We start from the raw sequence: 16,897 nt of genomic DNA on the forward strand, positions 1-16,897 counted from the left end.
TATTAATAGTTAGTAATAAAGTCTGGAAAAAAGACTCACCATCATGGGGAAAACGACTGCAGCAGCAGAGGCTTTTATCACCCACAGGAGGACCAGGCAGGTGAGCTGGACGACGGTGAAGACATGCACCTTCCAGAGAGGCACGTAACGCAGGTAAATCAGGTCGGGCTGGTGCTTGGCTGGCATGCCAAATAGCTTAATACGGTCGAAGAACTGGGTATCAAGTGGAGAACAAAACAGGAGAAAGTTTTCAACAAAAATGGCATTTCTGCTACGTAGGAGAAGAAACTGTATCTACTTTAGGGTAACTTCCCTGGTGCCAAGATGTCCTGATAACACAGGAGAGTGTTTCAGTTGACAACATCTTCATCCAGGAGAAAAAAAGCAAGGCAACCATTTGAACAAATGTGATTTCATGAATCAGAAACTCAAGTCAACATGTTTTAAATTGGGGAATTAAACTAGCTCCACAAATTTATCTATGAAAAAACGCACAACTCATTTAATCTTTTTGATCTCTTTTTCTAATATGTAAAATAAGAGAATAACAATCTCCTAAAGTTCTTTCTAGATCTAACATGACCAATTTCTATGAAAATAACCTGAGGTAACAATCACCAATTTTTCACCAAATGAAACAGAAACCATGAGCTGTTTCCTAGGTCTCTGAGCTTTAATTTCCTCATTTATAAACTGGGAATAAAAGCAGCCCTACACACCTCACAAAATTGTTGCAAAACAATAAAGTGAGTTAATGAGACCGTCTCCTGACCACAGGAAGGCAGACCCTGGACTGTGTGAGAACGCAAGGCTGCTGCGTCCGAGACGCCCGGTGCCCCGGAGCCGGGACCACACGCCGTCTGCAGCCGGGAGTGGTGCCAGCGCCACCCGAGCAGCTGCACGTCCTACATGACGACTGCACCCACACAAATCCTCATGCGCGCTATCAGCCTGCCCAAGAAAGGCTACAAATGAGACAAAACAGCAGTGAAATCACTGGATTCTAGCCTGTGCTCCACTGCTCGGTTAAAAATCTTCAGGGAGTCTATTTCTGTGTCACAATTTACAAAATTAGCATTTCTTCCTTTCCTGCTTTCCAAGGTTGTTTTGAGGCTAACAGAAAATCGCTTAGTACTAGGCTCTATGAACTGCACTGCCCCACACAAACGGCAGGTGTTGCCATGGTTATAGAAAACTAATATCTACATTTCTTTTTCAGCAACTGAAACTGCTATTCCACATGCCAGAGATACCCTTTTCCCCCATTCCAATCCTTTTAATCCTCCCTCTTACTAAATTAGCCTTCATTAATAGTTACTTTTCATTAGCTTCAATTAAAATATGTAAGGACATAGGTCATGATTTCACTTTCAGGGGGGAAAAAATGTACAACAATAATTATTTAGAAAATGTGGACTTGAAGTCAATAGTTAATCTGCCCCCAAAATATCAGAGCTGAGAATACATCACTACCATCACAAAAACAATCTTTGAAAATGTAAAATGTTTACATTTTTCTACAAAATCATTAAATGCTTACGACTTGCCTGGATTCCTTTTAATGAGGAAACTCCCATATAAAGGAAAACACCATACAGAACAGGCATTGGAATGAACTGGAAGTAAAATGATCACAATTAGAAATCATGCAACTAAAGCAATTTCACATAAAAGATACATAAAAACACTGTGAGTTCCTATGAGATAGATTTAAAAGATCTTTCAGTGATGACAGGGAGTTCCCCGATGGCTCACTGGTAAAGAATCTGCCTGCATTGCAGGAGACACAGGAGATGTATGTTCAATCCCTGGTCAGGAAGATCCCCTGGCGGAGGAAACGGCAACCCACTCCTGTCTTCTTGCCTGGAGAGTCCCACAGAAAGAGGAGCCTGCCGGACTACAGTCCATGCTGTCACAAAGAGTCGGACATGACTGAGCTTCACACTCAGTGATGCCACTTGTGATAATGGTGATCACACACACTTCAGTCATGACACTGAACTTTTCTATGAACAAGAAAAGCGCTAGTGTACAATAACCTGGAAGAATCGTCTTCTTAGGCTCTCTTCTGCTGATGCCAAGTCGCTTCAGTCGTGTCCGACTCTGTGCAACCCCATAGACGGCAGCCCACCAGGCTCTGCAGTCCCTGGGATTCTCCAGGCAAGAACACTGGAGTGGGCTGCCATTTCCTTCTCCAGTGCATGAAAGTGAAAAGTGAAAGGGAAGTCGCTCAGTCGTGTCCGACTCGTAGCGACCCCATGGACTGCAGCCCACCAGACTTCTCCATCCATGGTATTTTCCAGGCAAGAGTACTGAGTGGGGTGCCACTGCCTTCTCCGAAGGCTCTCTTAAGAAGGGACTATGTTCCATGGTTGGGAGTACAGGCACCACAATCAGACTATTTGGCTCAAAAGCCCTTTTAACCTGTTACTGAGACTTAACTTCTCTTTCTTTTAGCTTCTGCGTCAGATTGTCTTGAAGGTTAAAAAACTTCAAATTCATAGAATACTCAGAAAAGCACAAGGTACATATTAAACCACTCAAAAAGTGTTAGCCATGACTATCACTGTCACTACCCCTACACTGACTGTTAAGCGGCACCATTTACTGAATATGTATAATAAACAAACACCACTCCCCAGAAGAATGTTCTCATTACCTCAGCAGGAAGTGGATCCCAAACTGCCTACAAGCCCATGTCCAGGTCTTCCACAGGAAGGCTAGCAACACTGACTCAAACACCACATCAACACTCACCCAGGGAGAGACCTCTGAGGAAAGGAGAACTAACCGCCAGCCAGCGGAGAATCACAGTCACTCCCTACTCAACAACCTTGTATGTGCTTAACTAAGGACAGCGCAAGACAAGAAAACACGTCAAAAGCGTCATCAGTACCCTCGGGGAATCCCAAGATAATATTTAATCCATAAAGCAACTTTAGAATGCTAGGAAAAAATGAATAACCAGAATGGAAAAAATTAAAGATATGATTATCAAAATAATTTAAAAGAATTTTAGAATAATGATTTTGACAAGACTAAAGAGATCATTAAAATGATAAGGAAAATAGGGGAGATTTTAACAGTGAGAGTAGTGAAGAGGAATGTAACAATGTATCCAGGAGGTCTAACATCTGTCTACTTGAAAGTGAAAAAACATCTAAGAGAAAACAGAAGAGGAAATAAACAGCTGAAGAATATTCACATAGTCAAGGCACAAGTTTCCAGAGTAAAAGGATGCACAGAGAGGCAAGCAGGGTAAACTAAAAAGTACCTATCTATCTACCTAAGTACCATGGTGAAACTGCAAGACACTATGAGCCCTGGGTGTTCACTGGAAGGACTGATGTTGAAGCTGAAACTCCAGTACACTGGCCACCTGATGCGAAGAGCTGACTCATTTGAAAAGACCCTGATGTTGGGAAAGATTGAAGGCAGGAGGAGAAGGGGAAGACAGAGGATGAGATGGCTGGATGGCATCACCGACTCAATGGACATGAGTTTGGATAAACTCCGGGAGTTGGTGATGGACAGGGAGGCCTGGCGTGCTGCGGTTCATGGGATCGCAAAGAGTTGGACATGACTGAGTAACTGAATTGAACTGAGAAAGGTAAAAAATGCTTCTGAAGATACAAACACCAAAGAGATATCAGATCTCTTATCAGAACCACTGATCTTCAAGAAACAACAACTTTAAGACTCAAAGAAAAATACATCTGAACCTTGAAATGAATACCCATCTATTAAACAAATGTGAGTAATTTGAAATATGCAAGAACTCTGAAAGTTCACTAATTATAGTACCATACATGCAAAAATTACTCAACGAATTCCTTTAGCATTATAAAAAAATTCATTTAGCAATACAAGAAAAAGTGGAACATGTATATGTACTTTTTTAAAAAGAGAAGTTAACAGATATTAAGAAAACTTATCAGGCTATTATTCTAAAACAGTAGGAGCTTGGGAAATGAGACGTATTTCTGCCTCCACATAGGCTGATCTCACTGCTTAGTCCTCGGCAAGTATTTTTATATCATCATAACACTGATTACACATCTCCCAAAGGTTTACATTTCTATAATTTAACTTAGAAAAAAAGGAAAAAGAGTGTAAATGTGGGCAACCTTTACCATAAAAAAATGTAGCCAACCAAAAAACAAGTGATGAAAGGGAGAAGGGGATGTGGGGGTAAATCCTCACGAAAGATATAACCTCAGATCAGAGGCTCTCAAGCTTTTTGGTCTAAGGACCCCTTTTCACTCCTAACAAGTACAGAGAACCCTCCTCCCAAATATTTTTGCCTATGTGGATTCTATACTCAGAGAGATACATAATAAATAGATAAGCAGTTAGTTGTATCGGAAATAGATACTCACCACACTAGAAATTAAAAGAAAAATTTTAAATAGTTTTTCTTAGTTCATTTCAAAATAATAAATGCCTTACAAGGTAATACAAAGAATATACTTTTACTGGAAAGCTGTAATTTGCAAAGAACGTAAGATTAAGTGAGAAGAGCAGCAGTACTCCGTGTCCCTGTAAACCTCTTCAGTGGGTGGCTAACAGAGGACCCCACGCTCACGCCTGCATCTAGCTCGGCGTGCTGCCTCCACGGTTCTGGCCAGAGGCCGAGAGGACAACCCCGCCTCACACAGGCGCACGCCTGGGCAAGCGCGGCTCTGCAACCCCAGACAGAGGTCCTTGGGCGAGCCTTTAAGAATCACTGTATTAGGCAGTGAGAATCACTATTTTCACTATTTCATTAAAGATAATAAAGTTAGAAATAACATTATAAAAGTATATAGAACCGTAATGGCATTGACTAACAAAATATCTTATAAAACAAAGGAGTAAAGTGTTAACGTCTACAGAGTTGCTTTTGGAAAGTGAGATAAAACAAGCTTTTCATTTTAGAGCTTTCTTGATATTCTACTTGAATTTTTCTGCTGCTACTGCTAAGTCACTTCAGTCGTGTCCGACTCTGTGCAACCCCATAGACGGCAGCCCACCAGGTTCCCCCGTCCCTGGGATTCTCTAGGCAAGAACGTGGGAACGGGCTGCCATTTCCTTCTCCAATGCATGAAAGTGAAAAGTGAAAGTGAAGTCGCTCAGTCGTGTCCGACTCCCAGCGACCCCATGGACTGCAGCCCGCCAGACTCCTCCATCCATGGGATTTTCCAGGCAAAAGTATTGGAGTGGGGTGCCATTGCCTTCTGCTTATATGCAATTAATACTTTAAAATGTTTGAAACTACTAAAAAAAACCATGTAAAGGGCAACCTTGGTCAGTAGGGGGCAGCATCCACACCAGATGGCTCCGCACGCTTCTCCTCGTCTCTTGCTGTTGTAACAAGACACTCACCACCATGAAGAAACTACCCATCTGTCTATCTGTTTCACCACCCAGACTGCCAAATTCTTCAAAGTAGACACTGTCCTATTTGTTATTGTTTCCTCAGTAACTAACAGTACAGAAAGTACTCAACAAATATTTGGCCAATTAGCTGGCTCCAAGAAAGAAGGCCAAAGAATTCTAGTACTAACAACAGTTTTTTTAGTTAATTCGTTACACACATGCATACAATGCTCCACATTTGTACTGTAATTTATAAATAGTTTACAAACAAAAAAAACAATGGAGTTGAGCTCTTTCATGATGAACAAAAAATACCAGATTATATACTTAGCTAGGTTTGCTATGACTGTTTTTTTGTTAAATTACCAGATTCCGCAGAATATGTATAGTAAACCTCAGATGTGACTAAAAGATATGAGTGTTACTACTTATATCTCATTTAGTTCATCAGAAGAATGTACAAATTAATAGCAGTATCTTCTTTACATTTCAATTAAATTACTGTTTCATCCACCTTTCAATATTACTTCCTCTAATATGCTTATTAAATTCTCTAGGTATATTCTTCTTTTAGATTGTAACTAAGCCACAGATGAACTTCTTCCAAATCTCTAGCCTTCAATACTATCCTTTCACATTATTTTTCAAAAGGATACAATCTAACCCTGATGCCTACCATGGCAACCACCATTCCAAAATATTATTTTCCAAGTAAACTCTAGGAAATGAAACTATTTTAGATATTTTAACGTTTCATTTTCATACCACCAAGTATAAATTTTATGACAAAAAAAAGATTTTTAAAACATTGTAACAAAGAGATTTTACCTTTAGTACTGAAGTCATGAACACAGACAGGCCCATTAGAATAAAAATCATTAGCCCTGTCACCCGCTGTTCACGAATGCCCAAAAACTTGGGCTGCTCCCCAGGAGCAGAGCATTCAGATTCCACTTTCAGGCTGTTGACGTGACTTATGGACAACACGGTTGCAGCCACAAACCATGGAAGTCCCATGACAGAGCACACTCCCAGCATGACGCCAACCACGAGCAGGTCAAGGTGGTAGCCAGCTCCTTTCTGAAAAGGGAAACCAGCACGAATATTTGTCAGCATACGCTATTCTTTCAGGTTCAAATTCTGCACTACCCATAAAGAGAGAAGAAACTAATGTTCACCACCTCCAACTCAAAGAAACAAATCTTGGGACACATTCTGAAAACTACCTTCAACTTGTGCTCCTTTCTGTTGATGATGACCGCTGTAATCTGCTGATCCATGAAGATGAGGATGGTGCACAGCAGAGCTGGAACGGCAGCTATCACTAAGGTCCACCACGGGTTGTCTCCCAGGGGGCTTATGACCCAGCCCCTACTTTTATCAGTAGGCTGTTAAAACATCGAGAAGTTCAAAGGAAGAAAGAAAAGTTTTCTTCTAACAGCACAGACTGTGTCTACCCTCAGGAAATGCCAAGGGGTTGGAAAGAACTGGACACTGGACTCTGTCGTGAATTATCTGCAGAGACGCTAGTGGGGATTTTCTTGTCCCCGAGGCAGGTCCCTGCGCACGTGACTGAGCCACTCTCTCCATCTGGAGGTAGAATTTGCATTCTCCCCTTGGACCCGGGAACAAGGCCATGGTGACCCTATGATCCTGCATCTTGACCTGGGAAGACCTTGCTGCTGCTTTTCTAGCCTCCTGGAGCCCCGGGGTTAAGCTCTTGAGTAAGCCTGGATGAGCTTTCTTGAGGATGAGACACAGGATGATGAGACAGGGGTAGGAGGCAGCTACCAGTCCCTTCATTCAGCCCTCTGTGCTGAGCTCCCAGACATGCCCCCACCGAGGCAGTAAAGACAGCAGACACCCAAAGATCCCACAGCAGGAGACCAGATCCCCTCACCTCAGCCTAGGGCCAACGCCACAGATTTAGGAACAAAAAGAACTGTTGTTTAAGGATATGATGTTTTAGGAGATTTGTTATGCAGACATAGGTAAGTGAAGCAGAGTTTCATTCCCACACACGCCTATCCACTCCATATAAAGTGAAGTCAGACAATGTACTAGGTCAACTCTTAAAACTATTAATAAACTGCCTTGAAGATCCTACAGACCAGTCACCATGACAGCGTCAGCACTCAGTCTGCACTGGGCCTCAGACCACTGTTCTTCCAAAGCAGGGACTGACAAAAACCTGACACTTTATCAGATACTAATATATTTCACTGCTATAACATAAAATCCGCTTTATAATGAAACATTTTTAAAGCTGTAAAGAATCTAGCATTCTTGGAGGGTATTGGATATGCTGAAATTTAAGCATATTTCTATTACTTAGCCTTTATATTAAGCCAATTTTTTTCTACAAGAAAACATTTGTCAATATAAAGGGGAAACTAACCATTTTCAAATTCATATATTATCATCTCCCCACACTGATACACATGATAATGCTTCCCATTCAATACTGCACATGGATAAAAATGTTTTATCTATATAATGCATATATTCTTAACTATTTCCCCAAGTGTATTTAATAACCCTTGATTTCAGTTTTATACTTCAAAGCTAGATAAATGACTAACAAAGATATATTTGGAACCGGAATAAGGAGATGGGACCAGGATTACAGGAAATTACATTAATATAATTCACAGTTTTGTCAATTTGTAAAACTTGGTAAACACAGAATGACTTAGATATAGTCATATCTAATGACCTAAAAGTTTTAGTGGCTCAATATCTATGCTTTTAAACAAAGGTCTCCAAACTTTTTAATTTCTATACTCTTAGCAGCAAAAAGACATTTATTTACCCAGATGATTCTATATTCACTTATGCATTACATTACTAACAATTATCTTTATAGTGAAATTTGTATCATAAATATTGAGGATCATTTTCCACGATGTATTCTATTTTGGAGGACACAGGTTTTAAAAATGATTCTATTTTTTAACCCCAGTGAGAGAGAAAACAGACTAGATTTATCTTCGTTATATTATTTCTAATCCCCTTTAAATTTTATGCTTCTGAAAGAAGTCATATAATTTGTTAAATGTAAATATAGGCAATGACACAAATCCTTGACTATTAAAAATTTCCAGAAACTATTCAAAACCTACCATCTCCAACTTAAAAGGGAAAATAATTATCAGACGTTGCATTATGCAGGCTGTGGGGTCGGCAAAGGGTCAGATATGACTGAGTGACTGACCAACAACAACAACACAAAAGATCTGTAGTTCCAATGAAACCAAAGAGTTCATGGTTCCTCAGACTAAGCATCGTTTTTCTTGTGGAAAAAAATTCTTTCTTGATTCTGCTGAAAAATGTTACAAGACACTTTCCAATTACTGTCAGATGTATCAATCACTCTTCTAGAAATTTTAATTAGGATCCCCTTGCTACTCTTATAAATCAAGTTTGAGTTACTTCTTCACAAAGGAATAAAGAATTTTTCTTTCACCTGGAGAGTGTATCATGAACTCCAGCTATGAGAACAGAGTCAAAAATTTTCAATGACTCTGATCTCCTCACTATGAGTATTTCCACTCACTCTCTGTGATGGACTCGATTTGATACCTTCTTGCTTATTTCCTAAATATGTCCACTTGTCTCTGTTCATCTTGTCATTGTTTATATATGTGCAACGTATATATAACCTTTCCTTTCAAAGCACCAGCTCTTCACAGAGAATGTGCATATTTTAAAAATAACTACCTAGGAGGCAGTATCTTAAAGCAGTTCGGTATTTCCCAGTAACAAATAGCCAAGTGTTTTAATCCTTACCTCAAATTTTTCAGGAACATGAAGTTTAGGAGATGGAACTCCTACAAGGTAGTCAATTACAACCATTATTACTATGGTGAGAAATACAGCAAAGTCACTGATTGTCGATCGCACCTATGTTAAATGGGTTATGTTAGTATAGACACAGAAAACTGTCCTTTCTAAATAATTCATATCTTTTACAGATTAAATACGCCACTAGAAAGTGTGAATGAGTTTTTTAATTAGTGATGATGCATCAGTGAAACACATTTATAACTAATATTTTCTACAAAAGATAAGAAATGCATTTCACAACTACCTATCATGTCCCTTGATGCCACTGTCTTTCTATTGTTAGCTCAGATAGGGAATACACACCTTTAAAATCTTGTTCGAATATAATTGCTTTACAATGTTGTGTTAGTTTCTGCTGTAAAATGAAGTGAAGTCACTCCATGCATACACATACTACCCCTCCCTCCTGCACCTCCCTCGCACCCAGCCCCTCTAGGTCCTCACAGGCACTGAGCTGAGCTCCCGTGGTATACCGTAGCTTCTCACTGGCTTTCTGTTTTGCATATGGTGGTGTGTATGTCAATGCTACTCTCAATTCGTCCCACCCTCCTCCTCCGCCCTACATTCACCTGTCCGTTTGCTACGCTTTTCACTGTGAATAATTTCCTTACAGCTACTTGACACAAAATTACTAACCTCAAACAATATCTTATTGTTTTGAAACAAATCAAGGAAATGAAAACTAAAAACGTGAGAATTACAAGAACGACAAAATCAAACCCCAATTACCTTGGTAGGAAAATAGCGCTTGGTCTTAAATTGCTTGAGGAATGAAGACAGAAAAAACGTTGTGAAAAATAAGATGACAGACCAAAAGAGCACATCTGGAATATAAGGTCCATGGAGACTACAAGCTGATCCTACAAATGTACCGTGGTAGACTTTACATTCCTGAAAAAAGGGGGTGAAAAACAGAAAAGGGAGGGATAAAGGGGATTCTCAGATAGCCAATAAATTAACGAGGAACTTCTCTGAAGTAAGATGCTACTTCTCAAAAGGCACGCCATTATTTTGTTTCACTTAGAAAAACACACCATCAAGTCAACATTAAAACACAATCAATTTTAAAACACATCTTGAGTTCAGAGAGGTAACAATTTGACAAATCTGTGCCTCTTAGAAATCACTGAAATAAAACAATGTATTTTGTCAAGTTACTATGTCACACACTCCCTTCTTTCAACTCTTTATTTCCTTTAGTGAGAGGTTTACATATTGAGTATTAATTCCCAAATATTTTGTTTGCATCCTTGGTCAGCAATTTTACTACTATCTTTCCATTACTTTTGAACAAGCTGCTTAAAATAAAATCAAAAGTCAGAAAATTACTACTCTGCCCTTACAATGCTGAATAAGAGATGGCTATAATACTAAATTGTTTTGGCTTTTTTGACTTTTTTCTGACTTTTCTAAAGGTGAGATTAAAGCAGTAAAGTGAACCACCGAAATATTTCCATTAATAAAATCAATAATATAATCAATAGTATAGCACAATTACGGAAATATATTGACTTGATTTTCCTTTTGAGGGAAAAGAATAACTGAAAGACAAGCAGAGATTAATGAAAACAACTGAAGTCCTTTTCTCTTTACTTATATTCTAATGAGATTCATTTTCAAAACATAACAGATCAGGTTTACTGAAAGAAAAATAGCCAAAGGAGAATCCATTATTCTCAATTTCTATGTGCTAACCTTAGTAATCTACAGTTCACAACATGGATCATAGAAATAAAAGCTACAGCTATACAAAGAAACTTAACATGGCCCTATTAGGTATCTAAAAAACCACACTGAACAGACCATGTAAGTAATCTGAAATACTAAGACATCCTATTCAACATGAAATGAGTTTTTTTTTTTTTTTTTTTTTTTAACAAATCACTTTCATTTGAAAACCTGAAGGAAATGGCAACCCACTCCAGTGTTCTTGCCTGGAGAATCCCAGGGATGGGGGAGCGTGGTGGGCTGCCGTCTATGGGGTCGCAGAGTCGGACACGACTGAAGCGACTTAGCAGCAGCAGCAGCAGCATTAACTCTCTTTCAGAACAAAAATTACTTTTTCAATATACAATAGTTCAGCATTATTCTAAGCTGATGACTTACTGACACAGTGCTGTGTGTCCACACTGTCCCCAGAACCATCCGTGTTGATAAGATGTCATAAATCTACACTGCCCATACAACTGGCCAGCAGTCAGTCACATGACAGGACTGGGCACTTGGAGCACGTCTAGTGCAGCCAAGAAACTCAACTTTTAATTTTATTTAATGTACACTTAAATATAGACACATGTGACTGCACTGCACGGCGCAGATGTAAATGATCGGTGGGATAACACTGCAAATGAAATCCCTCCAACTACATACTCAGGAGCTAACTATCACCCTAAGAGAGAAAGAAATGACCTACAATTGCTTACATGATATAAAAAGTACCAGAGTAGCTCAGCGGATGGTGGGTTTTCACTGATACTGCTAGCGTCACTGGACACCTTTATTTCTAAATCCCAATCTGGGAAGTGACCAAAACAGCTACTCTAGAGCTAGGACAATATTTCCCAACAAAATACAAAAATATGTGTGTAACAGTCTTCAGTACCCAGTAGGTGCTCATTATACATTTCTACCCTTTTCTTCCTTTTCTTTCTGCCAGTGCTCAAGTCAAACTAGTTTCTTCAAGGTAAACAGGTTCAGTCTGAGCATCCCTGATCTCCTGAATAGGCAGGTCCCAGAGAGATAGCCTGAACAACAGAAGCAGGACAAGTGCGAACTGCTGAACTGTTAACTTCAGGACCTGCAACCATAGGCCGATGAGCATATGAATCCAAGAGGAACTAGAAACCCGAAAGCATATTCACATCTTTCCAATAATTAATATCTTGGAGGGTTTCCCTGGTGCTTTCAGATGTTAAAGAATCTGCCTGCAACAGAGAAGACCCAGGTTCAATACACTTTCACTTCTTTTTTTCAGTATCCTGGAAGCCAAATATAGTCCATCTTGATCTCTCTTCCCTTGATCTCAGTTTCACTTTTTTTCAGCTTCTACACTTCAGGACATGATTTTAAAAAATGTGGTAATTCCTATTTGGTCAACACAACACTATATTCTAAAAACAATATCCACCAATCAAGAAGAAAACGTAGGTTTACTCAGAAAGGGGCTTCCCATGTAGCTCAGCTGGTAAAGAATCACCTGCAATGCAAGAGGCCTCAGTTCAATTCCTGGGCCGAGAAAATCCACTGGAGAACAGATAGGCTACCCACTCCAGTATTCTTGGGCTTCCCTGGTGGCTCGGCTGGTAAAAAGAATCCGCCTGCAATGCGGGAGACCTGGGTTGGATCCCTGGGTTGGGAAGATCCCCTGTAGAAGGGAAAGGCTACCCATTCCAGTATTCTGGCCTGTATAGTCCATGGGGTCGCAAAGAGTCGGACACAACTGAGAGACTTTCACTTCATTTTACTCAGAAAAAGCTCAAGAACAAGGTTAATTGTTTGCACCAGCCTTTGCTTCATTTATACTCACAGACACAGTGAGGTTCCCCCAGGGAATGTCACGGGCTGTCACATTATTTTTCTCCCACATCTTCAGCGTTTCATTGCCAGGGTTAGAAGGCTCAACACACACACATCTGAGAAATCAGAATTGGATACAGTTTTAAGGATTCTGAACTTCATGTTTATACTGTATTAAATCAGTCACACAGTGGAGTAGTTTTTAACTTCCTTATTCCATGTTATAATGCATGGGGAAAAAAGTGAAAACATTTCAGAAACAATGGAACGGAATGAAGTTTGGTTTACATACATAAAACAAAGAAAATGCTTACTTAATGGAACTAGTTGGACACATCCCTTGGGGCAGAACTATTTTCTTTAAAAATCTGGGAAGACACCATATTTAACATGGTCAGCCTCCAATGAATCTCATCACTTAACCCCATGGAGCTGCTGCCGCCCCAGTGCCCACACACACAACAGGCACTGGGAACCAGTACAACTTCTACTCTTGTTAATCCCACAAATTCTAGCAATTCCTTTATTCATCTTAAGAGTCACCCTTAAAGTAATGGGTAAAACATCATTTTTCAGGGCAGGACTAGGAGAGTCAAACTAATCAGAATTCAGTTCATACCCAAAACTATCTGACCTGCTTGAAAAAGCCAGAAACACACACATGAGAAAACAAATCTCTGAATATTGATTCAAAAAATGAACAGAACAAACAAAAATATTCTCAACTGGACCATGAGCTGTTTGAGAAAAGGTGGGAGGCTGGACTTTGGATTCACAGAGGCTCTGTCATTTACTAGCTCTTTGACCCAAGTCAAGCTTTAACCTCAAAGAGCCTCAGTTTCTTCATACACAAAAGGGGCTATGATACGAATGACTCACAAAGACATAATGACTAACACTGATACGAATATTAAGCAACACTCAACACAGTGTCTGCCACAAAATGTCAGCTGAACAAAGGACTTGCACACACAGAAACAATGCTGTAACCGCTGTCACAAGCTGTGAAAATCATGCTCACGCTTCTTAAAAATCAGAGTAACAGGGAAAGAGAGAAGACAAAAATTTATGTTAAAAAAAATAGTTTGAGAACAAAGATGACACAAAATAGACCTGGTATCAAAGTGTCGCTAATATTTTCAAACAGGTCAACATCTTACAGGAAGCTGCAGACTCCTCCGTCCTCTGTCCATCAAAGCCGAGAGTGTGGAGGACAGAGGGGGAGGAGAAGTGTGACGCGGGAGCACGGGGCGGGGGCAGGAGGAGGAAGGGTTTTGGTCACCACCTTCCTCCGTGAAAGTTCACCAAATGCAGGCTCAAGCTCACATGAACTGTACGCAGGACAGCAAATACAGGCATCCACCTCAGAACATGTCGCTTTAATAACCTTCGTGACGTTTAAGTGTCTGCCAACCCTTTGCAACTATTATAATTACTTCTCAAATCCCATTTTTTGAGTCTTAAAATATTTTCATTTCATGCTTTATCACAAAGAAAATAATCCACTAAACAGCATACAACAGTATACTGAGATTATATTTTAAAATAACATCCACAAAAATTAATGAAAACGCACAACATGAATATTTAAATATACGGTGGGCAGTTGCCAAACAACTGAACTTAAATTGGCCGATCCAATTTAAATATGAAACCAAAAATATACACACCTGGACCAATAGTTTCATGGAATAACAGTGACTGAATTTGTTCAGTCACATTTATGTCCACTGAGTGCTTTGGTAAGATCTCACCTGTAACAAACAAGTCAACCTCCATATTGCCAGTTGGGTAGTTATAGCTTGATATACAGTGAGCATCACGTTGCAAAAAAAAAAAAAAAAAATCTGTTTTCTTTTGCTCTGAAACGTCTGCAAAAATACATTTTAATATTAGGGGAAACAGAAACACTTACGAGTAGCTGGTCAGTTCCTCTAAATTGTTGTGCATATTAAATGCATATGTTTCTCCTAAATGGAAGAGCTTCTCCAAAGCCTCGTAGATGAATATGATGCAGATGAGAGCTGCAAAAGCCTCCTCGGTGAACCGAGTGATGTAACACACCAGGCTGCTTGCATCTGTTGCAACCAAAACAATGCACAAGAAAGAAGTCCATAGACCAATACTGGTTCTCAGAGACAGATAGGAAAGGTGGTAATCTCTGTTTGGGAAGAAAAATAAATGTGGACACGATCAACATATACATGCCAAACAGTACTGGTACTTAAAATTTCCACAATAAGCAGTAAGAACAAACATGACATTTCTAAAGACAGCTTATTACAGAATAACAAAATAATGACTAGAGAAAGCTCTATGTGCTTTTTTTTGCTTCAACTGAAGACTAGCTTGTTATTAGACTTAATGGTTATATTTTACTTATACAAAAGTTTTACAGCGAAAACCTACCAGGCAATATGTACTTAAAAACAAAGAGCTCACTTTAGAAACCAGTTATGAGGCATAAGCGACAGACACCGGCCTCCAGGACACCTGGATGTGCGCTGCTCTCTCTGCAGACCCAGGGCCCCAGTGTGAACACAGCGGCCACACCCCTGCCCCGCCGTCACACCTTCACCACCACTAGCTCCGCCACCACCAGCATGACTCATTTTCCAACTCAGTTTCAAATAAGTGAGTCTAAAACAGGTCAGGCCACTACATTCTCTATTTATGTGCGTATCATGCCAGATCAGAATCAGCTTGTTCAGGAAAGAAAGAACCAGAACAAGAGGAATTAGATGAATCAAACATGTAACAGCACCAAGTTGTTCCAGGTTCAACATCCAGCTGCATTGCTCTCACCAAAGGGACAGTACTGCTGGGTCAGATTCTGAGGCCATGGGCCAGCGGCCTGCACTGACCCCGTGCGTGAACACCCCCCACCCGCTGCCTGGCAGAGCCAGCATCAGCCTTCTAGACGCACCTCTTCCTAAACTTCCTAGTAAGACCGGCATACTGTACAATACCTAATTCAGATTTAACACCTTCTTACTAGGCTGAAATCTGCTAACACAAAAGATTTTTATTGTCCCCCACGTGACATGCTTATCAGAATTCAAATCCACGGACTTTATACTCAAGGTGACTGGCGTGAGAGCAGAAGCCAGAGGAGGGTTTGCCACACAGTAGCCCCAAAACATTGAAAAAAAATATATATATACTGATCAGATCCTCTTTTCCAGCTATTAATAAATACACAAAGAACTTTTAAAGTTAATACAATAATATATATATATATATAACTATACACTTACGTAAACACATGTGAAAAGTGGATAGCTATTACATACCTGCAGAATTTAAATAAAATTTTTTCAAACACTAAAACTGGACCTGTGCTCCCCAATATTGTGAGAGGTTGCCCAGCAAACAACGAGTAGGCAATCCCAGTTAATGACGCTCCAAAAAGAGACTCTATTGCACTCTGTTTAAGGAAAGAAGAAACGAATAAAAGTAATACATCGTGAACATATCTCTAACCTACTGTAGTACATGTAAGACACCTGAAAAATAAAAATATTAATCAAGTGGTTTAAAAAAATACAGCAAATGCAACTTTAAATCTCAAACTTAACATTTAAATAAGGAAAATTAAAAACATTTTAAATACACTACAAAATTGTTTTGTTTTAGCATACTAGAGGTGAACTTTTGCAATCAACCTTAATTTAAAGCTCAACACTGTGGGAGGCAGGGAGAGTGGGGTACATGGAAGACAGACACAAGAGGCTTCAACCCCCTCTATATAACATGATTTCCTTCTGAAGCCCGTGGTGAGGACAAAGATGCATATATTATTTCAGTATTTTGGTATGTCAAAATAGTTCATTTAAGAAAATAAAAAGTATTTGCAGTGTTTGATACCATGTGTTCCAAAAAAAATCTACTTCTTCAAATAGATGACCAAGACATCATCACATGGTCCTATCATTCTCAAATTGATTTCCAAAGACAATTTCCCACACATTTTAAAGAAATTATTCTAATATGACTGGCTTAACCAATAAATATAAAAAACGAAATGCTTAACACAAATAAATGAAAAATCTCCTGGAAACCATAGAAAAGGAAAACCCATTAAAGTTGGGTTAAAATGATAAAATGAAAGACTCAGAAAAATCTTAAAAGCTAGTAGGCCAGTTTTATTTCACCACCAATGTCACACCCTAACTGA

The 16,897-nt window shown here is 39.5% G+C and overlaps 1 protein-coding gene across 7 annotated transcripts in view; it reads right to left on the minus strand.

Annotated features, from left to right (window-relative positions):
* SLC4A7 (solute carrier family 4 member 7) overlaps positions 1-16,897 on the minus strand; it is a 124,643-nt gene that overhangs the window by 23,590 nt on the left and 84,156 nt on the right. For 3 of the 7 annotated variants that reach the window (XM_061395700.1, XM_061395702.1, XM_061395701.1), the window contains 9 exons: positions 16,014-16,147; positions 14,636-14,881; positions 12,731-12,836; positions 9,934-10,095; positions 9,148-9,261; positions 6,585-6,746; positions 6,187-6,438; positions 1,548-1,616; positions 40-213 (listed from right to left, as the gene is read on the minus strand). In XM_061395700.1, coding sequence (XP_061251684.1) covers positions 40-213; positions 1,548-1,616; positions 6,187-6,438; positions 6,585-6,746; positions 9,148-9,261; positions 9,934-10,095; positions 12,731-12,836; positions 14,636-14,881; positions 16,014-16,147 — 1,419 coding nt within the window. Of the gene's footprint in view, positions 1-39; positions 1,617-6,186; positions 6,439-6,584; positions 6,747-8,480; positions 8,681-9,147; positions 9,262-9,933; positions 10,096-12,730; positions 12,837-14,635; positions 14,882-16,013; positions 16,148-16,897 lie in introns of those variants that run through there. The other 4 variants (XM_061395697.1, XM_061395696.1, XM_061395698.1 and 1 more) reach the window with 2 other exon arrangements.

Source organism: Bos javanicus, chromosome 22 (genome assembly GCF_032452875.1).
Source record: "Bos javanicus breed banteng chromosome 22, ARS-OSU_banteng_1.0, whole genome shotgun sequence".
NCBI lineage: Eukaryota > Metazoa > Chordata > Mammalia > Artiodactyla > Bovidae > Bos > Bos javanicus.